The 26,717-nt window shown below is 28.0% G+C and overlaps 1 protein-coding gene across 2 annotated transcripts in view; it reads right to left on the bottom strand.

Annotated features, from left to right (window-relative positions):
• Positions 1-1,465: 1,465 nt before the first annotated feature.
• Positions 1,466-26,717, bottom strand: part of LOC129964185 (uncharacterized) — a 37,812-nt gene continuing 12,560 nt past the window's right edge. Inside the window, exons 2-9 of one of the 2 annotated variants that reach the window (XM_056078906.1) lie at positions 17,645-18,247; positions 16,375-16,678; positions 14,101-14,186; positions 12,044-12,233; positions 10,995-11,176; positions 9,758-9,968; positions 7,870-8,010; positions 4,288-4,422 (exon numbers count right to left, since the gene is read on the bottom strand). In XM_056078906.1, the coding sequence (XP_055934881.1) occupies positions 7,916-8,010; positions 9,758-9,968; positions 10,995-11,176; positions 12,044-12,233; positions 14,101-14,186; positions 16,375-16,678; positions 17,645-18,247 (1,671 nt within the window). In that variant the 3' untranslated portion in view covers positions 4,288-4,422; positions 7,870-7,915. Of the gene's footprint in view, positions 4,423-7,869; positions 8,011-9,757; positions 9,969-10,994; positions 11,177-12,043; positions 12,234-14,100; positions 14,187-16,374; positions 16,679-17,644; positions 18,248-26,717 lie in introns of both variants that reach the window. The other variant, XM_056078905.1, reaches the window with a different exon arrangement.

Genomic DNA, 26,717 nt, shown 5'->3' on the forward strand with positions numbered 1-26,717 from the left:
GTGGCCTTGATACGAACTATTATCTAATGTTATAAATGCAAAAAAATTAAATTTAACAACAAAGTCTAAAATAAAGATTTCATAAAATAATCATAAAAATAGGCAAATAATAAGAGAAAAATAAAATAAAACGCAAAGCAAAATAAATTTAAAAATTTTATTTCAAACTAAAAAAAAATCAAAATATGACAATTAAATAAAAGTTAAACTTTCTAAGTCATATATTGCTAACTTTTCATTGCATTCAAATACAAGATAAAAAATATATAAAATCTTTATCATTATAAGATCTGACATGAGCCTCTTATTTAAAAATACTACCGCTCATTGCCAATTTGTTTTAAAAGTAATTGAAGTAATACGAGCAATGATTATTTGAATTTCTCAATATAATTTAAGCATAAAACATTTGATCATCATTCCATAAAACTCGAGCCACAACAAAAATTAGATAACACACATATAAATGAAATAAATTATACATGCCAACATATTTAAATATAATCTTCTACAAATTTTAATTCTTTTTAGTCGCTTCAATTTCAATATTAAGCTTGTATATTTCTACTATTTTTTTTTTTTTTTTTGGAACATGCCAAAAAAGTACTTTTAAAGCAAAATATTAGCATTACTTAACAAAGGAAGTAAATTTCACCCAAATTTTCTTCAACAATCAAACAAATTATAAGACACAACCAATTACTAACACTGTTCACTTCAACAAGTGCTTGCTTACACTGTATATAAGACAGAAATACATTTTCATATATTTATATAGATATATATAATAAAAATTAAATTCAAACACATAAAAAAATCCTTTTAAATTTCTGCATTGTTGAATACAGTAGAAAATTCATTCTTATCAATCTTGATTTCTTGCAAGATATAAAATGTAAAAATAAAAATTAAGATTAACCTAGAATATGTACAGGCCTTAAATATGACATCAAAAAGAAATACTTTATATATGTATTATAAGGTTATTAAACTTCATTTATTCACACATAATATTGCACTAAATGCTTTGCAGCTTTTTCAGACAGCACACCAGCTTCAAACATATTTCGCTAATCTGAGGTATTTTTCATTACAATTTGTTTTAGAGTATACAGTTTTATAAATGTACACTTGAAATATCACTTAAGGACATAAGTAATTACATCATCTAAAGGCCAAATTATATAAGTTACATGAAGAAAATATTACCTGAATGCAAATTTAAACTTTAGCAGTTTTATGCCCTATCTTTCTATATCTAGACAATCCCAACTTCTAAAATTAATCATTTTAAACTATGCTTTAGTACATAGATGCGAAAGAATATAAGGGAAAAAAGAAAAAAAATTATATAATTTTGTTTACAAATCAATTTTACCTCAAAACAAAAGTGAAAGACTATAATGAATCAAATTCTAAAATATTCAGTATATATATATATATATATATATATATATATATATTATTCAATCTATGCTTGTTTGTTTTTTTGTTTTTTTTTTTTTTTGCTTGGTTTGAAATTTTGATTGAATGGAATTAGTTAAATTAAATTTTACATTTATTTTTACTGTAAGCAAGAACAAATAATAACTTTAAGAATTAAATTGTTTAAGCATCAGATTTGGTGATTAATGAAGAATCAAACAGTTAATTTTTTTTATACTTTGGTTCCATTTTATTTCAAATTCTTTTATGAAGCTTCAATAAAACAAATTATAAAAAGTTATAGTTTTTAGAGGCCCATTTTGCCGATGCACAACTTTATGTATGGAAGTGTTTCACAATTTGAAAGACGATTCAATGAAGATTTATAAAATAACTGCATTATTAAAATGTAAGAAATTATATAATGTAAGAAATAAGAAATTATATAATCTGGCCTCTAGTAACATTCACTTAGAATTATTAAAGATCAACAAAAAAAATTCAAAATTGAATTTCAAGAACAAGACTTATCCCATTTCCTAGAGATCACCCTTCTGCTATATCTATATCAGTTATTGTAACTTTTATACTATAGTGTAACTCTAAGCTGGGTGAATTTGACTAGCATTACTAAGAAAAAGAAATTCATAGAAACCAAAATTTTTAAGGATTTCACATGAACTAGATTAATTCATGATCTTAAATGAGAAAACATGATCTAAAATTCAAAAAGAAAAAAAAAGACTACTTTTATTAAATATACAAATTAGCTAATAAAAGCAAGAAAAAATAAAATAAATACAGTTTGTTACACAACTAAACATTTTTTCTGCATGCACAGAAGCTAAAAGCTCACTCTAGCTACAATGAAAGAAAAGTAATACAAAGCAACTACACACATGAATTTATCACTAATACTGCCATAAAATAGAGATATCTGAAATTTCAAAACTAAATAAAATTTGGTGCAAAAATATTCTTTCCACCCATTCACACAAATACGTCTGAACACGATTCATATCAAAATTGCACTAAATATATTTATAAAATAAAATTTGAAAATTTCATTGGCCACCATTAAACAAGTGAAAAATAAAATTCTTAAAATTCATATAAAAAAGAAAATCAAATTTTCGTTGTACAAAATTCTTTTAATTATTGCTTTTTTAAAACAGGAAGTTCATTAGTATTGCTGATCTTTTGAATTCTAATTTTGAAAGCAAAAATCCATAGCAATTATTATTGCTATCTATAAGGAAAGACATAATAACAAATAACACATATAATATATTGCTTGACTACTTTGCAAAGTGTTAAGACTCATGTTTGCTAACAGACTGGCAAAAACAAATTAAAGAATTCTGCTTTCAAATGTATTAAATCATAAAAAATAAAAATAATAATAATTTTGATTGACAGTATTCATTTGGGTAGAATTTTTCCATTGATTAGGTAAAAATTAAACCCACGTTAAAACACATAGTACATTTCATTAAATAAATATGACACAGAAACACACAAAACAAAAAGTCTCTTTTTCAGAAACAAGAAAAGAGAAATCTACAGCTGTCAATGGGCAGGAGCAATTAATCCTCAAGACAAAAAGAGAAAAAACAAAACAAAGAAATCAAGTAGTCGCCAGGCTGCTTTCACAGCATCAGTCCTTGTATTTGCACAGAAAGAACATATACTCCACATAGAGTTATGAGATCTCCTTGAGTATAAAAATAAAGTCCAAAATTTAACCAGACAAAACACATCTGCTAAGGTTAATATATAACTTTTTTGTTTTCACCGGGCAACACAAATTATTCATTTTGTTGGATGCTGGAATCTTAACGATGTAGTTCTTTTCGACAGTGGTTTTAACTTTCTGGTTTGCAGTCCCCAGAAAATTGCTTAATGGTTCAAAATATTATATTTTTACCCACATTAATATAATGTAAAGCTATAATAAACAGAATTTTAAGCTTAAAAAAATAATATAATAGTAATATTTACAATCATGAATTAATGAAAATTATTCAATATTTTAAAACTAATATGAACTGATTAAAAAAAAAAAGTTTCCAGATTTCAAACTGAATTAAACACAAAATCAAAGTGATGGAAAAGTGAAATTTGAAAAAAATTCTCAGAATGCTGAAAGTGCTTCTATCCATTAAGAATAAACGTTTAGGATAAATAAATTTTAAAATTTTTAATCTATACTCAAAGAAAGGAAATTATGAATTTTTGGTATTTTCTGTAAAATACATTACATTAAAAGAGAAAAGAATAATTTGAAATCTATCTCAGATTAAAAATTAAAACCAGCTTGATTTAAAATACTTGTTTCTTAAAACTTGTTCAAGAGTAGCCACACTTTTATCAGTAAGCAATAAAAATCTTTAATTTCAAATATTTAAAGATTGGCTAAAAAAATCCCACTTAGAGAATTCTTATGTAAAATAACAATTTATAGTCCTAAAAAAACAAAAGGATTATTATCAGACCTTAGAAAGTTTAAAACCACTGCTTTAAGAGAAGAGCGAATCATCGTTACATCACAGTGCTAAGCACATATTCAGAGACTAAAGACATGTTACCTATATACAACCCCTTTGAGAGAAGCACCTCACTGAGGGCCCAACTGGACCAGCATGATGCCATTGCTGTTGCAGGGGATGTTGACCGTTTGAGGCTGCCAGACAGCTGGCCTTCCTGTTGCATAATGGAAGGCAGGTTGGCGTGGACTCTGCAGGCGGCGGATACGGCGATAGAAGGCCTCATTGGCTCGCTTGAATTCCCTGTCTCTGATAATACTAAAGGGCTTGCTCTGTGGGGGCAGGGTTAAGTATCGGCTGATGCTGGCTCGAATTGTGTGCATAGTGCTGACGCTATATTCCTCCCCATCTGGTTTGGTCAGATTTTCATAGAATTCCTCTAGTATACCCGCAAGAACTATGGCTTCTAAGCGTTCAAAATCTCGACGACTGCCCCGAGATTGTAGCCATTCTGAAATATCAAAACAAATTATGGATTCAAATAATGCAAAAGCATTTGCACTGCATTTACTAAACAACCAATTAAGAAAGTTTACTTTTAAAATCCAAAGAGAAAGCTTGGAATAATTTAAGCTTAATAATAACAATAAAAAAAAGTGTTTAATATACTCATGTCAGAGTATCTACAAAATTATGAGAAACTTTGCTTTTACTTAATTAAAAACATATATTAATAACATATTTATTTGTTTCTGAATGTTTTTTATTGGCTGTAATAATATTATATATTATATATATATTTGCAGTCAATGTAAGTAGATATGTAAAATTAATTTGCGAATTCTTAGACATTTCCCCTGAAAATAAGTTGCCATATTCATTACATTAGCAAAAGAAGCTATATGTTACAAAAATTTTCAACTTTTTACAAAATTATAAAAAAAGAGGTATTATTTAATTGTTAGAATTAACATAAAAAAAATATGATCCTAAAAAAATAATTACTATTTGTCATAAAAAAAAACATTTGACTTTTTATAATTATTTTACTAGTTCTAGAAATCTTATAGAAGCTTTGCATTAGGATATCCTCAATCATAGTATAAAATTATTAAACATGGAAAAATAAATAGGTAGCAAAGCAACATTCTCAGATTTCAATCTTAAGATAAGCATTAATTTAAAAAATAATTTGCAAAAAAAAATGGTTTTAATAGGCATTTTACAGGGAAAATTCAAATAACCCTTTAATATTAGCATTTTTTTTTTTTTTTTTTTTTTTTTACAGATGACCTTCAATTTTAAATCTCAACTTTTAGATCATGGTTAACCAAACATTTAAAAATCTGAATTCAAATAGTGGGGGAAAAAAAGAATTTCCTTCAATTTCATGCTACTGAAGGGGGTAAAAAAAAAAAAAAACTTAGATTCCCTTTCTGTTATTTGAAAAGTGAGTTATTTCCTTTTTTCCCCCTCATTAAATTAGAAATCTAATCAATTTTACTCATAACACACAATGTATTAGAATAAAATTATCTACATACCCGTTACTATTTAAATCTGCAATGAAAAGTCAAAAAATTATTATCACCTATCCCCTCCTTGATAGTCCATCCTCTTATAACCCTTGATAGTCTATCTTAAGCAAGAATAATAATTTCAATATGTTTAGGTAATAAACTGCATGACTTTCTGACATGTGTGCAGAAGCAGAGTATATGACATGTCTAAGTACAAATCTATTTGTTCACATAAATTGTGTGGAGAATTTATTCATGAAGTTCCAAGATAAAAAAATATTCTTAATCAAATTCTTGAAATCTTGTGGACATAATTTTAGTCTAGTAGCAAGATATTTATCGGAATAGTCCACTGATAGTGGTGAAAACAGAAGTCATTAGTAGACGAACAGGGCTACACTAATATGCAGGTAATCCACATCTTTCATAGCACCTATTAAAACACTAAGGCCCTAAGGCTAACAATTATAAACTTCTCCCAAGCTGCAACCAGCCCTGTATTTTGATTGAGTAATTACTCCCTGGTCAACAGAAAATTCCGACAGCCACATGCATGAAAAATCCAATTTCGTCTAGCCAATCAACATTTCCCCAAGGCCCAGAGGTCTAATGTTAATGCTTACATATCCACAGCAAGAGAAAAAGACAGCTGTGTCAAATCACAATAAAATCTTGATAGGCAGGCAGAAATAGAATCTCATATCTGATATTTGCACAATTGTATATTCAAAAAAAAAAAAAAAAATGTTCTAAAAGATGTTAAAATCTACACCCAATCAAATAGTGGACACTTTGGCACCTTCTCTTTTCACCATCACTGATTATTACAAGTCACTAATTCCTTGAATTAATGTAAATTTTGGCCTTTACATAAGATACAAGCAAAAAACATTTTGCTTAATAGATATGATTCCTTTGCACTTGTTGCTTACATTTTCATGACTATAGCATATACTTTACACCACTTCTTGTTTCTAAAAATCAATAACTGGATGCTCGTATTATTTTGGCTGTTCAACACGTATAACAAAATATATGTTTAATTCAAAACAGGACTGAAATAATGTTTTATATAATGTCAGTTTCTGCTCATACCAAAAACATGAAAGACTAAAAAACTCAAGAAAAATATTGATATAAAGTGTGAAAATAAACAGAAATGTTTGAAAAAACCTACATATATAAAATTCGAATGTATGCAGAAATTATTCTTATTATACACAATTGACAGGCAACCATCAAATGTCATCTGAAAGTTTCAGACTTTCATGGAATATTTTTACAGCTGCATTTAATTCAACAATTCACTTAGTTAATTAAAGAAACTACAAAATACTATAAGAAATGCTTAGAAGAAAGCTCATAGAAACCCCCATTGAATCAAAGAAAAGATTATATTTAAAAAAAAAAAAAAAAGCAAGTTGGTAAAAGTGCAGGTGTAACAAATTTTAATTGAGCATGAAAATAGGGTTAAGACATTGACTGTCAGTAACTTGCCTACAATTTTACCTGCTATCTAACTGTACTGAACCATCTACCTATTTAAATTACCTCCCTCCTTCTATGATCTATTTTTGTTCAAAGACAGCAAAGAAGAGGTCATCTAATTAGATAGAGATATGAATATCAGGCATGAATCGAATTTACACTCATCTGATGTCTTAATTGTTTATGAAAATCCATATTCTCATCCTCTAAAACTGTTCTCATAAAATTAATTTTTGCATTATCTTAAAACTCAAAAAAATTGCCCTTTGTCTTTTTAATCATATCCATTTTATATTTGTACAATTTTTTTTCTTTGTTTCAATAATTTTAAAAATTTAATTTGGCATATAATCTATAACAATATTTTTAATGTAATGATAAAATTCCATTTCATTCATCAAAACATTCAATTTTGTACTTAAATCAATGTTGAAATTAAGATTTTTTAAAAATTTATCTGTTTGGACATTAAAATCAAAAGAAACAAGGTTTTCATTTCCACTTTTATTTTGTAGTATATACTCTCTTTAATTAATACATATAGCAATATGTAGAAAATTGATTCAATTAAATTCTTTTTTCAGTCTAAACAATAAACTGATTTTCTGAAAAAATACAACATATTAATAGTTTAACAGACTAAAAAGTTGATAAGTTGGTGAATAAGCTGGTCACCAAAGGTAGCTAGTCACTAAAAGTTATTCAAAAAAAAAACCTTGAAAATTTATTTTTAAGACTAAGTATTTTTTTCAAAGATAAAGAGTAATTTTCACTTATTACTTAGCATTTGTAACACATTTTGGAAGATTCCTTTAAATGTTGGATCAAAAACATAATATACCTCTCTATGGCAAAATATTTCACTACCTTCTCATACTTCCAATGGTGGCTTGTCAGCTCGGAAATGAACAATGTTATATGACATAATCTTCAAGAACTGAAATACTCACATCTTACAGAGGATGATCATCAATTTTTTTACATTCAATATTTCATTCAGCATAAAGTTGTGTAAATATGATTTTTTTGAAGATTTTCAACATTCATAATTTCTTTTTCCTCTAAGAGAACTGGCTTATCCTTCCTTATTTCTATAATTTAATTATAAATAATTTTCTGAATAATTTATTTATAACAAAAGAAAAATCACATGCATTAAGTCAAAAGTGCTTCCCTTACACTGATTTCAGCAAAGTGGCCAACATCCAGAAGAATAATTTAAAATAAAAAATTCTAGCCTAGTAAAAATTTTAATTATCTATATTTTACACAAAAAAGGTGGCAAAATGAAAAAGATCACTTCTTTATCTGCAATTTTGCCATGAGCATTAAGCAATCTTGTTCACAGTTCTGACATAAAAAAAAATTATTCAATTTCAATACTGCATCCTTTTATTTTTATTTTACACTTGAAAAGATTTAGTAGAATATACAAATAGCAAACTTTTTAAACTGCTTTTGCAAGATGAGACTGGATAATGACTTAGTTCCCATTAATTTGAGATCTCTGAATTTTTAGTATACAAGTGCATTCAATAAGGGGGAAATAAGTTTTGAAAACTGCAGAGAAAGTTAAAAATTCAGTCATAAAAGACAAGGAAAAAGCAGAATTATTTGAATGTAATGGATTTTGTTTAATAATTTTACTAAGGTTTCTAATATTGTTAACAAAAATTATTCTAAAGGAGCTAGTAGTTTTAGAAGCTAAAAATGCAAGGCTCTTTTTCATTATTTTTCCCCCTCCCTTCTAATTCAGAATAATTTTAATATCAATTCTGTTCATAATAAAAGAATTATTTTTAAAAATTCAATATCTTGAAATAATTTTGAATTATAATAATATTCATTATTGGTATGCATCCTACTTAAATATACTATACATTTGTAACTGGTTCTAAACGAACAAACTCAGTTAAGTAAATTAAGATGTAAATGCATATAAAATGCCTGAAATTTTTATATAAATGCTTATCATAAATTATACGAGCATAAAAATACAGAGCATCAGATTCTTGATATAAAAATTTAAATGATTAAAAAATATGTTTCCCATTTTGAAACAAAAGATATATTCATCTGTTTGGGTTCTATTCCGAGAATCAAATATAACATTACCTAATTCTATAAAGTGATTGAAAAGTGGTAATAAAACCTATTAAATCAACCTAGTGTTTAAAAATAACAGAACTTTCAGAATAATAGAACAGAAATAATATGGAACATACAGAACTTTCTGAAACACTTCAACTAGATGTTGTATATTTAATGCCATTTTTTTAGAAAAATTAACACATATATGATGAAATGTTGCAACCCTTTCACCCAGTGACAAGGTTAAGCACTATGAATAACAAAAAGAATAACTTTGTAAAAATATATAAATTTACACTGAAATTCAATACTCGATACTGACTTTAAATTATCCTTGAAAGTACATTCATGCTTAGTTAATAATTGAATTTAAGAACTAATTCTACAATCTTAACTGTTTTTCCTTGGTGTCTAGTATTTTCAGAAATATGAAACCAAGCTTATATGAATATTTTTTAAAAAATGAAAGGAAGATAGTTAAAGAAAAATTACATTCTATACTTTGAAATCAATTTATCTTTATCAGTAGATTTAATTAAGTAAAAATTTTAATAAAATAAATTTCAATATTAATCAGATGTTTTTTTTCCAAAGATATAATTTGTTTTCACATAGTCAGTCAGAACTTAAAAATCACATTTTAAATAATTTACTACAGCTTAATTCATACTTTTTTACATTCTGCATTAAAATGTAACATTTTTCTTTTTTTTCTTTCTAAAATCGGAAAGTGGAAGTGGGACTTACCTCTGAAAACTTTTACACCCCACAGGGTTTGCAGCTTGCTCCTTTGCGCAATTTCATCCCAAGTCGTGCGTTTGGTCGTTCGTCCTCGCTGTGAATATACACTAGTCAATGGTTCAGGAATAAGAGTTTCCTCACATTTCACCAATGCATTTACAGGGGAAATGTACTCTGGTGTTTCTGGTTCCTCATCATCACATTCTTCAACAGACATCTATTACAGGGGAAAAAACCATGGCATATTACAATAATGAAATTTTATATAAAAAAAATAGAATGGTGGAATGGAAGAATTTCTGTCACTAAAGAAAAATCTTACTAGAAAGGAGAACATTAATTTTTTACGCACATGTACAGGCCCCATAACTGATCATGCAGATATTACACAATAAGAGACATGCATTCTGTAAAATAAAAGCATCAGCATCCACATGAACAGTATTCTCATTGATAATTGGGGATCTAGAAAAAAATTCCACATAACTAGTGTTAATTTCCAATCCCTTTAATGAACTAAAAGTGCACATTTTTATTTCTTTTGTAAACTTACTTTGAGAATTTTCTTTTGTTTTCATCAGACCACGACACATGAACACAATACGTGTTAAAGAAAAAAGAGAAGTAAAAACACATAATAAGGAATAGTAAAGAGATTGAGGAATGATGGAATATGTCCAAGGTCTGAAAATGTGATTTCAATCCACATTCATTGAAAGAGGAAGAAATCTTACAATTCATTCTCGCCATCTCAACTTCATGAAAACAGAAAGAAAGAATATCCAACATACGGAATTCAGAAGAGGATACAATAATCACAGAACAAATGCAAATATAGAAAGAGCCAGACATGAAGAGATATATAGGTCATTCTATGGCTTACACACTCAACAAAGACACAAATGCTAAGATTTCACCTTCATTATAAAGCAGATAATGTTAATAAGCTGGTAATGATTAATTTTAAAGAAGCAAATATTTATGTTGTATGGTAATAGTTTCATTCTATATTTTTTAGACAATTTTCAACAAAGAAAGATTTTCTTTAAATTATCAAAAAACCTAACAATCTAATACTAAACAATAAAATATATATTTTTTTTATATTTTTATTTGGTATTCAAATGCATTTAAAACATATGGGAGTCTAAATAACTTATTTCTGAATAAAGCTTTGTATTAAACTAATGACAGATTTACTTAAGATTTAAGAAAATGACAAAAAAATCAAATTCATGCTTACCCACAATGAGTTTGTATCTTGAGCATCATCAAAACATTCATAAGTGTCCCCATTCAAAATTGAGTGCTCCTCTATCACATCATCTACTTCCTCATCCTTACTACAACAAGTGCTGTTAACAATATATTTTGGGAAGAAACCATCACTTCTGAAAATACTATCTGAGAAGTAGGTACTAAAATCTAGAAAGAAAAAAAAAAGTCAAATATTAATTGAAAACATTAAAATAACTAATTAAACTAACATTTTCTGCTGAGAATATTAATTCCAAAAGTTTAAAATTCTTTATAAGGATAAAAATAGCATTTAAAGAGGGGGCATAAGTTTCCTCCCAGATACAAGCAGACAAAACATCCTTTTGAACCTTTTACATATGAAGAATGGATTTGTTGCCATTTGGTTGTCTTAAATTTAAAAAAAAAAAAAAAAAAAAAAAAAAGAGAGAAAGAAAAAGAAAAAAAAATTCTTTTAAAAAGAATTTTATCATAAGGCAATATTCTCAATTTAAAAAATCTCCCAACATTAAAAAAGGTTTCATCGCTGTTGGAATTCTATAAAATTAACTTCATTTACAAGATAAAAGTTTCTTGCAAAACAAGAAGAAATTTCTTTCTTTCTTCCTTTGAAAGTTACAAAGGAACTTTCAAATATATTATATGAAAGTATAGTTCATTCTTATTATTACATAACATTTGTCTTTAGGCACAAAAAAACTATTCAATTACATGGCAAAAAAAAATTAATAAGCAATATATATATATATATATATATATATATATATATATATATATATACACAATAGTAATAAAAACCAAGTTAATAGGGGAAAAAAAAGTATCAAAATTAAACCAAATAAGATAAGGTAATAGTTTTCTTTATAGATTGTTTCAATTATAGGTTTTTTTATTACTATATTATTTTATATATACGACTACATTGCAAGAATCAACATCTTTATTGCTAAATTTCGATTCTTGAAAATCTACCATATTTTTTCTAAGTAACAATTTATTCTTGAATACTAATGATATTCTAAAAAACTATTGCACCTGTTTGAATTCCCTGACTTTTTAATATTGGCTTGCAAGATATTGCACATGAAACCATAGTTGGCTGGCACATAACTTCCTGATCCCTTGTTAACTTCTCCTCAGCTTCTTCTATTTCAGGTTCTTCTACTCCTGTATCAAGATTTTCTGGATCAGAATCAACTGTCTCCAAAATTGCTTCAGGATAGACCTAAATTTAAAATTATAAATCCATTATAGAGGAGGAAAACATTTAAATGACAAATTCTGCAACAAAAGAGAATTAATTATTAGTACCTTATAATCTGTCTTTGTAAAACATGCAATACATGCTACAAAATATTTAAATACAAAAACAGCAGAGAATGCTTAGTTTGCATCTAACTGCAAACAAATCAATGCAATTTTTGTTTCAAAATTTCCCAAAAAAAGGGGAAAAAATTGGACAAACATATTACATATATTAAAAATTGCACAGATAATGTAAGAGAGAAAGATTCCAAATAAACTGGAATTGGAATTTGCAGATTCATAATTAAAACCTCAATATAAAATTCATTATTCAGTTTTGGGTTGAGGTAATAAATTATATGATTCACTGCTTGCAAATGAATCATATTTCGTAACATTTACAAGTTATTTTCATTTAAGGAAGAGATTAACTGAAAAAAACTCAATGATTAAGGCAATTTATTTTACTACTCTTTTTCCTCAAATACATTATTTATCATTACAAAATTTTAACTCTCCTTCCCCTCACAAAAAAGAAATCTTCAGAAGAAACTAAATCAGAAAATTCTTTTCAGATATTTGCTAGACATACAAAAGATGCTTATCCAATAATAGACATAAAACCCATTTTTTTTAATCATTCATTACTTTTTAAATAACATTCTATACACATAAACTACTAAGGAAAAACTAACTTTGTTAAAAAAAAAATTATGTTTAGGTTATTAAAATCAGTAGAGGCACAAATTGCAACTCCAAAAGTTTGATAGTATTTTTCACACTTGTAATAAAAAAAATAAGAAGACAAAGCAAAGTGTAAATGATCCAACTAATTTTTAACAGATATAAAGTCAAAAAGAATGAAGAGTAAAATCCTTCCAATGCAAGATATAATAATTATAATCGATATTAACAACAATATGTGTATTCGTGTGCATGGATATAGTTATATTACCAAAAACCAAACATCATCATCATCATCCCTTAAGGATTTCAAGTTCACTACAACAACGTGTTCCCAAGTGTGCATATTATGATACACAAATTTGAATGAGTTCTTAAATCCTTGTAAAAAAATAATTTATAAAGCTAACGTTTATTTTGGAAGAAAAGAAAAAACAAAACAGTAATTGCAGTTTCTTTATCATTTTTGAAAAAAACTTCAAAATGTCCTCTTACAATTTCCTCTCTTGCATATGTGCATCTAATTACAAAACAGTCCATGGGAAATGAAGACAATAAAGATAAAGATTTCAACTCCTATATTATTGATATAGCATATAGCAGAAACTATCCGCGCACTTTAAGGTGACATTCACATATGAAAAATAAAGTATTTTTTTTAAGTTAACAGCAAAGCAGAATTTTTATTTCCTGTTCAATTTACAATTTAGTACTTTCAACTCTATCAGTCTTTCTAAATCTGAGTGCCAAAAAATCGAGGAATCTATTCTCTTTCGGAAACTTGGAAGTCTGACACTGCACTATCAAATAAATATCTTAGTTATTTCATTTTCTCTCTTGGATTTGACTTTGGTTGAAGAAAGATGGTAAGATTATGCACAGATTTAAACCATCTGCTTAAATTTAACTAAACAGTTAAGAAGAAATGAACAGTTTAAAGTTAACAGAAATATTAGAATCTCTCTTCAATGAGTGTTGCTTTGTATGCAATAAAGTCATTAGTATAATAAAAATAATATAGCAATCAGTATTCATAATAGTGACAAAGTAAAAAATAAAGTTTCATGATAATCAGACAATGTAAATAAGTCTTCTATGCTTCTTTTCCAATAAATATATTTTTAAAAAAAGGAGTGTTAACTTTTAAAAATTGTTCTACTAACCTCATCTGGAACAATGAGCTGTGGTGAAGAACTTCTTGATTCATCCTTAGTATCACCATTTGTAATGACTTCATTTTCAACAGGAGCTAAAATAAAGATAAAGAGCTGTTCTAAAATGTAAATCACAAAAAGAAATAGAATAATGTTTGCCAAAATTAAACAAAGAAATATTTCAAAATTTTTTTTCTCCAACTCAAACTTTTTTTTTTCTTATACATGAAGCATAGGAAAAAGAAGAATGTATAATCAAAAATGTTTGTTTTAGCTTAATCTTACCATTTTACAATCAATCTGAAAAAAAAAAAAAAAAAAAAAAAAAAAAAAAAAAGGAATTATATCCGATTATGAAGAAATACTCAAAAACTCAAGCTAGACATACATAAAATTTAATTTGTAGTCTTTACAAAAAAACTGCAAACCACTCAACAATGGGAAGTTTACTTTGTCTGCCAGTTTGCAAATGAATGAAAGATAACTAGAAGATGCAACAATTTGGGACCAATTCATTAATGTAGTTGAGTATGCCAAATTTATTGAATTGTATGTAAAAGCAAGCATTTAAAAACATAGCAAGCCAGAGAAATAAAATTTAATTTCTCAAAAAGTTTTGAGATTCTTAATTTAGTTTCTCAAATTGCAATCTTACAGGCCAAAAGGAAACAATCCAAATACATATTTTCTTCATTGTACTCCAAAACTAAATATGCATACTGAAATTTTATATTATATATTACACACACACAGGAGAGTTAAGGAGAGTAAGTAAGTAACTGTGTGCTAACTGCATCTTGACACAAAATCCACTCTTTTTTTTTTTTTTTTTTTTTTTAGAATTTTAAAACTATATCTTATAAAATATCCTGTAAAATAATCTCAATTCTAGATGTTACAATGATTAAAAGGTCCAAGAAGCAAATGAAATATCTGTCAGCACAGTAAATTTTACTGATAAAACCAGTCTTTTTATATAAAGATAAGCCTTTGTAATTAAAGCCTTTGGTTAATAATTACAAATGAAAGCTCACAAATACCTGAATAAAAATGTTCAAGAAGCAAAATATCAAGACGTAAGACATTTAATTAAAATTCATCAGATAGTTCAATTTATCTCCACAGCTGCTGCAGATTAGTGGTGGATGCTTAATATATTCATGTTTATGAGTTACGGACAGTATTCAATACTCGTCCATGTCAAAATAAAATGATACTGACAGGCTAGAGAGAAAACCCAAAGTTCAATAAAAAGATTTTACACTGCATAATTTATTTTCCATCTTAAAATTCAACTGGCTTAGCTACTTCTTGAGGAGCCATTTATGAACACAGAACCACACATCTAGATAAGGAATTAGCTTTGAGTATAAATTATTAGCTGATTATATCATCATATACACTGTCATTTCTTTTGATACTTATGTAAAATAATAATTTAAAAGGTAAGAATTTCAAAACCATTGGAGCAAATCATAATATAAACTCCAAATAACAAGAATATAGGCATGGCCATGGAATTTACCCAAGGTGGATTGAAGGGAATTTCGTGAATCAAATAAATTATTTACTGTTCTCAAGTTCTTTATTGTAATATATTATTAAAAAAAAGATATATAACCATAATATTCGAGGGTAAAAAAAAATGTTAATAATTTGAGACTAGATAAAAAATTCTCATTAATTATAATATGTACCTATAATAATACAAAAGCATGAAAAGCAGTTATAAAATTCATAACAGAAATATTAAGCAACATATTTTCTTAAAACATTAAAATTGAAATGACAGTAAAAGTTTTGATAATTTTAATAAGCAAACTACATTCAGAAATTTAACATATCAAAGAAGCAAAAGAGAATAAATCTAGCTCTTGCAATTTTAATATGATATAAAACAGCAATCTAATGATTGAAGGAGGACAAATCCCACAAGAATAGTCTTTATTTTATATTCTTCAAGACTTATTCATATACAAACACATTTATCTTTATGACTGACTAGCAAGTAACCATTTATAATTTTGCATGTCTTGCACAGTTTTACTTTTCTTAGTGAACAATTTCTAATCATAAAACAAATTTAAACTTTATTTTAATTTCTTTACTGATAAAAAAAAAATAGGGAACATTTCATGCAATGTTAGATTTTTTTATCAAATTCATAACTAATGGGATATATTCGTGCACGGAAGTAGATCTAAGTTAAAAGAACCAATGTAATAATTATTAAAAAAGAAGCAATTAAATTCAGGATTTTACTTTCCAGTCAATATATCTTACCAGTAAAATCTTTGCACAGAGAAGGAAATGGTATCAATAAATTAGCAGATGAACATAATGTAAGTAGTTTTTGAATCTTGGGATTTGAAGAAGAGTCTGTGTGGGTATTATTCTCATTTAATTTTTTTTCTGAATTTTCCCCTTGAGGTGCTGCAGCCTGCAATTCTTCTTTATGCTCTACAGCAAGCCATTTCCCTAAGCACTCAGCAGAGCAATATTCTTTTCCTGCTTCATTTGACTTCAAGACCATTCCACCTTTTAATTCCTTTTTACAAAAATCACAATTACGAAGTGGAGATTCCGGCTGCAAATTAAAAAAAGAAAAATTTACTAAAATTTATCACTTATCATAGAAATACCTTAAAACAATGATTTGTTCATGAATATCACACTAGAGAATAAGAAATAACTCTTAATTTCTTTCTTTTACCGAAGGAGTTAAATCCAATTCAAAGAAAATGTTCATTGTGGTAGTTATTTTAAAGACATTTTTTTCATTTTTCTCAATATAATTGAGTTCATTGTTTATCTTGTTTCATTGTTCTTGTTTATCAACAAAGCTTGTTACATGCTTTGCATGTTTTAAAAACTTTTCAGATATGAATGCATCAGGAGAATAAATTTTCTTATATTCATGAATGGCAATTTAAAAGCAAAATAAATATGAAACCAAGCTTACATGATTATATTCTTCCTATAGAATTCTCAGACATGAATAAGTTGAAAAAAAAAATCTAGCAATAATTATAACAAAATGACTCAATAGCTATGCTTATGCATCTTCAATTCTAATGTTTATCCCTACCCCCTAATGATAAAACAAAACTTGCATACAAAGAAAATATAGAACTTAAATTTTCATTATCTTCAGAAAAACTAGTCTTCATGCAAAAACTGATTAATTTATCAATTATTCCTAAATATTATAGCTTCACATGTAGAAAATACAACTTTTACTTGTAACAAGGTTTAAAGCTAGTTCTGCTTAACTTTATTCTGAAAATTTAATGACACGATTTTTTAAAAACACACACCTTGAAATAGGAAAAAATTTAACAATTGATATTATTAAAGACTAAAACTTCTGTATTAAATTATCAAAAAGCAATATAAATTTGATAAATCTTTAAAAATTAAAGAATTTTTTAAAAAAACTAAAAACCAAATAACAAGTAAGGTATTATTTTTAAATTTGATATTTTTATGATATTATATATTTAATTATGGTATTATTTTTTTAAAAAATCAGTAAAATCCAAATTTTATTTACTTCAATAGGTTTGTTGAGGTTGATAGCCTGTCCATTCAATAATTCAGTCTTAGGGACACCAGTTGTCAAGGCAATGGGAAACACTCGATTGATGAAGGAACCAGTATTTGTGACCGTACTCAATGGATTAGACACAGCAACTGATAAACAAGCTTGGACGATGGGAGCATTTAATTGCTTGATAATGTGAGAGTTCTGTGTCACTTGAACTGGCTTTGGAGCAATCTCTGGGGGCCTTTTTTCTGGAGGTTTTATTTCTCGAGTATCTTGTTCTCGCACAGGTAGTTCAGCTACATCAGTACAAGGAATGCAGCCTTTTCCATCCGCAGGAGAGTAAGTTGTGGCTCGGATGCGAACATTAGTATAGATGCGACTTAACCTAGCACATTTGGAGATGGTTGACATCATGGTAGCCAGCATGTTCTTGCCTACTGGGGAGTTGACATACCAACAAGTATCCTGGTCATATATATGTTCTTTCGGCCGCTGGAATAAGGCTTTACAAGCAGGATTCAATCGACTTAAATAAAATTTCAGTGTTTTTACAGGACATAAAGGATCGCCAGGAATTTCTAAAATAATGCCTGCTTCTTCATCATCAACCTGAAAAAAATTATATATGTATAAAAAATTTGAATATATAATAACAAATAGAATTTATATTAACTACTCTGTCAATTTCTAAAAGTCCAGTTTCTTAAATTGCCAAATTTTGGAAATTTTTGCCAGTAAAGCAAAACTTATTAAACAACAAATTTAATTTGATTTTATTCTAAAACAGGACTACTTATCTTCAAAAGATTCAGCTAATAAAACATAAGATTAAGAAGACTATTTAAAATATAAACAGAAATACATCATAAGCATTAAAACCTTAAAAAAAAAATTATCTTTTATATAATTAGTATACATAACTGTCCATCTCCATTTATAACAGTGGGCAAAATTAAAAATATTCCTATTCTTTCAGTCAATGTCCTTATTGGATGCAATAAGGACATTGACTGAAAGAAATAAGGACAGACTGAAGAAAATTTCACTTCTGTATAATTATCCGGCAACTGAGATAGAGTTTGATTGTTTTATATGTTTAAATAGATTAAGCTTATTCGCATAACAATAAATCAAACATGAGTAAATAACAAAAGTCAATGAACCGAGATCTACTATTTTTATTATTTTCTATTTTTTTAATTTATTATATTCTCCCTTTACAGACAAAATAAAAAGTTATTTACTAACATTTTCTTTCAGATTTTTTCCCCCTTAAATGGCATTGCATTTTTTTTTAGTGATTAATTCCAAATTGAATATTTGTGAACATTATGGACAGAAAATATCCTACAGCAAGGAAATAAAATCTTCTAACATAATTATATATTAATGTCAAAAGCATTAATTTATTAACAACCACAGTTAATTTTTAATTTTTTTAAGCACTCAGACTATGCAAGCGATATTTACCATTATAACTTTTGTTAGTTAATCTCAAGACAATCATATCTAAAATATTGTTATATTAAAATATACATTATGGATTGCATCAATATTGTTGATCTATTCTATCAATATTGTTGATAGAATAGTATCCTATTTAAATAGGTAAATAAGAACTCCTTTTTTTTTTTTTTTTTCTTTTTTAAGCTTTTATAATATTTAATAAGAGTACCTAAACTATTCGGAAAATTAAATCATTAAATTAACCTCCTCCCCCAACAGTGTTAGTTTAATCTTTTGTGATTGAGTTTTCAATCATAAGGATGATAAAGCAATTTTGAAACTTATATATATCCAATTTTTATCTTTTACAGGATTTCTTAATCCAAGATGGTAAGCAAAGTGAGAACTGAGTAATAAGGCAGAAAGTAGGGAAGAATGACATTAGAAAGTATTCTGAATTTATATAATTTCAAAAAAGAATTCGTCATCGCAACATTTTGATTCTGTGGAGAAAACAACAGCTTACATAATTCTGAAGTAAAAATTACATTGAAACTAGAATTTGAATAATTAGGAAATTATTTTTAGAATACAAGATTAATTAGAAATTATATATGTGTGTGTAATGATATTTCTAAAATTTTCTCTTATTTCCCAATACAAATCACATTTTTGAATTTAATTATTTGTAATATTTGCTCTAAAAAAATGACATCGGTAAATCTCAGGATATGAGTGAGTGGATCAAAATCTCCAACAGCTACACATTTCTTTCAAAGATACCCAAGAATTCCTTGCTTAATTTTACATGTGTCAAAGGAATCCCTATCAAAATTTCTCAGTAAAATCACTGACTAAAAAATTCATGCTGTAATTAGACATGCATCTTTATTTGCTTTTCTTGTGTACAAATTATGGCTCCTGTGTTGAAACAAATTGCTCATTCCAAGTTTCTAATTTTTGGTCATGAATCTACAAAATTATATATATATATTAAACAATAAAATCTACCACAATATAGTTCAAAATTTTGTTTTAAGTGTATTAAGTAAAAATAAATCACATTAGCGTAAGAATCAATCTTTATATTTATTTCCATTTCTTCAAATTTCAGGACAGCAGCTTTCACTATATTTTTAGCTTTTTGTAGATTAAAGAAATATTAAAAATTTTGATGTAAAACATTTAAACACACTCAAGAGAAAAAAGAATAAATTGATTGTCTTAATATGAATAGGAAATAAATCATTCTTATTCAGCTTTCTGTTACTTTTAACAATTCTTTAATTGAGTCAACATTTTTACATTGGAACATTTAAGTTGTTCTTCAAAAACTATGCACTGAAAATTATAAACTAAAGCATATATCAAAATATAAATATTCAAAATGATACATTTTTTTTATTTTGATTTATTTATGACAAAAAAATTTAAAAAATTATTTAAATGCCAATTTGTAAAAGCAGATTATATAATATGACAATTCATTACACATCCATTTATTTGTATGTTGTTTATTTATCCCCTTTAACATAATCAGATATCAAAAAAAAAAAAGAAAGAAAGAAAGAAAGAAAGAAAACTTAAAAGAATTCACGCAGAACATAAATCTAACATCCATAAACAATGTTTACAACAGCTCGCAGACAATATTAAAGCCCAGCAAGTATTTTGTAAGGTTATTACTTTTCATATAAGTACCTATGCATCTTTCCTGCAAGAAATATATTTTTACAATTGTAGATAAAATGTTTTTAGAATTGGTTTTGTAAAATATCAATATTAATTTCTAGGAAAACCTAAAATCAAATATGCTTCCATTTTGGTTCCTAATTGCAACATTAGATTTGGACTCGGTGATTAAAACATATTCATAAAGAACAGAATTATAACATATTTCCAACAGAGAAGAAACTTTATAGTATGTGCATAAAAATTATATAATTCGTTAAAATATATGCTATCAAGTTCTGGCTTTTACATTTGATGGCTTCACTTTTTATTTGATATATAATAGGGTTGCTAAATTCTAAGGTGGGAGGAAAAAATGGCCAAAAAAAAAAAAAAAGTTTCATTTGTAGCAGAATCACCCTCTTGCAAATAAATCAGTAAAATATTATTTTTATATTAGGATACCTTTTTCTCTCTCTCTTGTAGTTAAAATAAAATAATTCAAGTTAAATGATAAAAGGATTTTTAAAAAATATATTGTCTGAATTAGTCAAAATTTCAATGCAATAAAATATTCTTTTTTCTAAATTACATAATTCCCAATTATTCCTTCTACTCACCCTTCAATTTTTGAGATAGTAAAATTTAATTATTTTTTTTAATCTTTACTAATTTCTTATTGAAAAGTGACTACTTACAAATTGTATAAAATTATAACTGTATCCCTTCTTTCCTTTTTTTTTTTTTTATTAATCAATGAAATTGAGAACAAAAACATTCTATTAAGACAGTATCAAGAACTAATCGAAACATTATGGTTTACACAAATAAAAGGGAGAGTATTTGAAACATTATGCAGTTACTCCTTACTGGTAAATAATATTCAAGGACAATACTTCCTTATTTATTCCTACCATCACTGACTGTTTTTATTGTGTTTGTTTTACTTGTATGATGCTCCTTTTCTTTTACAATGAAAATAAGAAATATGGAAATATGCAATCCTTAGTTCACACAAATACATGCACGATTTTCTTTTTTCTATTAATGTGCTTTTAACTACATAACTGTGAGAAATATTCTTTTGGTAAATAAGCAGGAGATTTTTGAAAGCCCTTTTTTTTAAAAAAATGCCAGGAATCCAAGCAAAATGCTCACCACAGCAATGAAAAAAAAAAAAAAGAAAAAGAAGAAAAGACCATGTGGATGTATTAGGAAATCCTTGAGGTAAAGTAAGCATAAAACTTGCAATGGATTTACAGGCAAGAATTTTGCGAGCTTGTGACTTACATCTACATTTTTCCCCTTTTTCTTAATCTATAGATTTTTAATTTTTTTTTTTTTTTTTTTTTTTTTTTTGTTAAAGGGCGTACAGTGAAAATAGTTTTATTCACATTATGCTTTTATTTGTATTGTGTTAATTTTGGTAAATCTAAGGAAAAAAAACAGTTTAACATTTGCTCAGTTTCTACAAAAAAACACCGAAATAAGCAAGCAATAGTTCCGGTTTCCTCGACTAAAGAAACTCCCAACATAGTATTGCTGTTAGTTAAGATTTTTCAGTTTTTATTCCAAGAATATTTCATATATAATCATTTTTTCCACAATGCTGTTCCAAATTTTAATTCAGCATATCTTGATTTGTTTATTGCCTTCACTATGAAACAAACTTGCTTTTACCAAAACTAATGAAAGATTATACCCAGAATAGAATTTAAAAAACAATAAAAATTCAATGCCATAACAATAAGAAACAAGAAGTTGTACAGCTGGAATATTAATTGCACAGACACTCAGACACTTTAGGAATTACGAAACAAAAGCCCATTTAATAACTGGCCATTTTAAAGTGTTGGTTTTTAAATCAGAATGTCTATTAATATGCAAAGTTAGATTATACTACTACTATACAAAAATGATATCACAGTTAGCAAATAAAAGCGCAGGTAATTCAATAACATTAATTAATTATTGGCAAAAGCCAATAACAAAAATGATGTTGAAAATGTATTAATATTTTATTTTATTTATTTGTTTATTTTAGAATGGCAACGTTATTTAAGAAATATTTTTTGCTGTCTCATTTTGTAGATGGCAACTTGTAGATCAATCCCAAGATGGAATAAACAAAGTTTGAATTTTTTACCGGTGGGATATCGTTTTTCTATTTTAATATAAAAAGCGAAAGAAAACGGTGTTTTTTCTTAGGCAGCTTTAACATTTTTTGGCGTCCGCGACAGGACTTTCTCGAAACAAAATAAATCAAGATGTTTCAAGCAATAAAAGGTTTTAAAAAAGAAGATCTGAAATACGTTGCGTCTGAAATTGGAGAACACGTATCAGAAAATATTACGATAGTTGGATTAAAAAATCTTATTTTAAAAAGTTGTGAATATAAGAATGATCCAGAATTCGTTCAAGAACTTTTAAGTAATGTTATTTCGGAAAGGAAATTAAAAGAAGAAACCGAAAAAGAAGATAAAAGATTGCAGCTTGAAGCTGAAAAGGAAGATAGAAGATTGCAGCTTGAAGCTGAAAAGGAAGATAGAAGATTGCAGCTTGAAGCTGAAAAGGAAGATAGAAGATTGCAGCTTGAAGCTGAAAAGGAAGATAGAAGATTGCAGCTTGAAGCTGAAAAGGAAGATAGAAGATTGCAGCTTGAAATTGAAAAAGAAATAGAATTGGCAAGAATACAATCTCAAAATAGAGGTCAGTCATTTTCTGCTAATTCTACTGCTGATTTAAATAATTATAAGAGAAAGTTTACACTGCCTAGATTAGAATTTAGACAATTTGGCGACGATATTAAAGATTGGCTCCCATTTTGGAGTCAATTTGAGCAAATACATAAAGATGAGGATATCGCACCAGAAGACAAATTTCAGTACCTAGTTCAAGCAACAATTTCTGGTTCTCGTGCTAGAGAGGTTGTTGAAAGTTTTCCGCCAACTGGCGCCAACTATCAAAAGGCTATTGATTGTTTAAAATCGCGTTTTGGTAGAGAAGATATTTTAGTGGAAGTATATGTGAGAGAATTATTAAAATTAATTATTTCTGTGCAAACAAAAGAAACATTTTCATTAACTTCTTTGTATGATAAGCTTGAATCATATTTACGAGCATTAGAAACATTAGGTGTAACCACAGATAAATGTGCATCCATTTTGTATCCTATGGTTGAATCGTGTTTCCCAGCTGAATTTTTAAAGGCTTGGAATCGTAGTAATATTTCCAGTATTAACTCTGACGCGAAAGGAAAATTGGATAATTTGATGCAATTTTTGAAAACGGAAGTTGAAGGAGAAGAAAGAATATGTTTGGCTGTAGCCGGTTTCGGTTTAGGAAAGGGCCAAGAATACAGACCTTTGAAAAAGAAACAATATAGCTCGGAGAATTTGAGAAATAAAGTACCTACAGCTATAGGTTTGTTAACGACTGCTGCAGATAAAGATGTAAAGAAATCTTGTGTTTTTTGCGGTGGTAAACATTCAAGTTCAGATTGCTTTACGGCTCAAAAAATGACTATCGGAAAGACAAAAAATAGTCAAGGAAAAACGATGCTGCTTTGCATGTTTATCGCCATTTCACGCAGTTAAAAGATGCCGAGCAGTTTTAAAATGCCTGATATGTTCTAAAAAACATTTTCCTATAATGTGTGATGTGCTTGATTCGCAAAAGATGTCTGTAGAGGGAAAAGAAGATAAACCCGCACTAGATGTTAATATGGCTAATTTTAATAAACACAGCCCTAAGATATTTCTTCAAACTCTCAAAGCTAAAGTGGTATCGGATAATAAACAGAAAATTGTGAGGTTACTTTTTGATTCCGCATCACATAAATCTTACATTTTGAAAAGTGTAGCTGAAGAAATGAATTATACACCCGTTCGATGTGAAAAATTGGTACATTCTCTTTTTGGTGGCGTTATCACTAATGAATTTAAACATAATTGTTATAAAGTAAAATTGAGAAATTTGATTGGAAATTTCGGCTGTAATTTTGAAGTTCTGGATCAATCTATCATTTGTGACAATATTAGACCGGTTTTTAAAGGTCCCTGGATAAAAGAATTAGAGGAAAATCAGATTAATCTAACTGATATTAGCGATACTTGTGAAGGCATTGATATTCTAATTGGAGCTGACGTTATGGGGAAAATGTTAACTGGCAAAAGAAAAGTCTTATCTTCAGGTCTTGTCGCTGTAGAAACTTTCTTAGGATGGACATTAATGGGTAAGGTACCACAGGAAGAATCTTCGGAAGAAAACCTGGCTTTAAAAGTGCTGTCCTTATTTGTAAATGAAGCTGAAATCACAAATTTATGGAAATTAGATTCAATCGGAATCAATGATCCTGTTGAGAAAAAATCTAAGAACGAGATTGATCTTCGGACCAAGGAGCATTTTCTAGAAACGGTAACAATTAATAAAGATGGTCGATATGAGGTTTGTTTACCATGGTCTGATGATAAGTCACCTTTGCCCGACAACTTGGATTTGGCGAGGAAAAGGCTCGACTACACTACCTCAAAACTTATAGCTATGAATATGTATGAGAAATATGAAAATATTCTTCTAAATTGGTTAGATGAAGACATAATAGAGGAAGTTCCTACCAACGAAATGAACTCTTATGGTAATTATTTACCTCACCGTGCAGTGATAAAACTAAGCAGCAGCACTACTCCAATTCGTCCGGTGTTTGACGCTTCAGCGAGATTAGCAAATTATCCATCTTTGAATCAGTGCTTGGAATGTGGTCCTAATCTCATTGAGCTTATTCCAAATATTCTTCTTCGATTCAGAGAGGGACAGCTTGGCGTTATAGCTGACATCAGGAAAGCTTTTCTGCAAATTAGTATTCGTAAAGAGGATAGAGACTTCCTTCGGTTTTTGTGGTGGGAAAATAGAGAAGAAAAGAAATTGAGAGTTTTTCGTCACACAAGAGTTGTTTTTGGGGTAAAATGTAGCCCTTTTCTTTTAGCTTCAGTAATTGAGTACCATATTCAAAAATGTGAAGGATTTGAAAAATCTTTGAAGAAAAGACTTTTGGAGAGTTTCTACATTGATAATGTCGTTACTAGTGTCGACAGTAAAGACCAATTAGATCGATTCATTGACAATTCTAAAACCTTGATGGCAAAAGGTGGTTTTGATCTTAGAGAATGGGAATGGTCTGGCGACTGTGAAACTAATTCAAAGGAAGAAACTCAGGTATTAGGTCTTATTTGGAATAAGAAATTAGACACTTTGAAAATTAACATGAAATGGCTGGATGGCATTAATGTGGAAAAAGTAACTAAAAGGAGTATGTTATCTACAGTACATAAAGTATTTGATCCTTTTGGATTCACTGCACCAGTGATGCTCTGTCCGAAAATAATGCTACAAAAGACATGGACATTAGGTACAAGTTGGGATGAAGAAGTAACTGGTGAGCTTCGTAAAGAATTTCTACAGTGGTTTCAAGAACTTAAGCATTTGTCTGACATACAGATTCCTAGGTGTGTTCAAGCATCTTCAAAAGATATAAGCAACTGCACTATTCATACGTTTGTTGATGGAAGCAAAGATGCATATGCTGCTGTTACATTCCTTAGAATAGAAAATAATGGTCGAATCGAGCTATTTCTACTTGCAGCGAAATCTCGAGTGGCTCCTTTAAGAGGCACAACTATCCCAAGAATGGAACTTCTTGCGGCGGTGATTGGAGCGAGGCTAGCGAATTCAGTTGTTGAAGCTCTTGGTTGGAAAAATGTTACGATATATTACTGGAGTGATTCTACAACAGTGCTTGCATGGATATTACGAGAAGAAAATTGGTCTGTCTTCGTTAGGAACAGAGTCCAAGAGATAAGGAAGTTGAGTAATCCTACATCATGGAGACACATACCTGGTGATAAGAATCCGGCAGATTTACCTTCCAGGGGCTGCAAGGCAAAACATCTAGTCTCCCTAAGAT

Source organism: Argiope bruennichi, chromosome 3 (genome assembly GCF_947563725.1).
Source record: "Argiope bruennichi chromosome 3, qqArgBrue1.1, whole genome shotgun sequence".
NCBI lineage: Eukaryota > Metazoa > Arthropoda > Arachnida > Araneae > Araneidae > Argiope > Argiope bruennichi.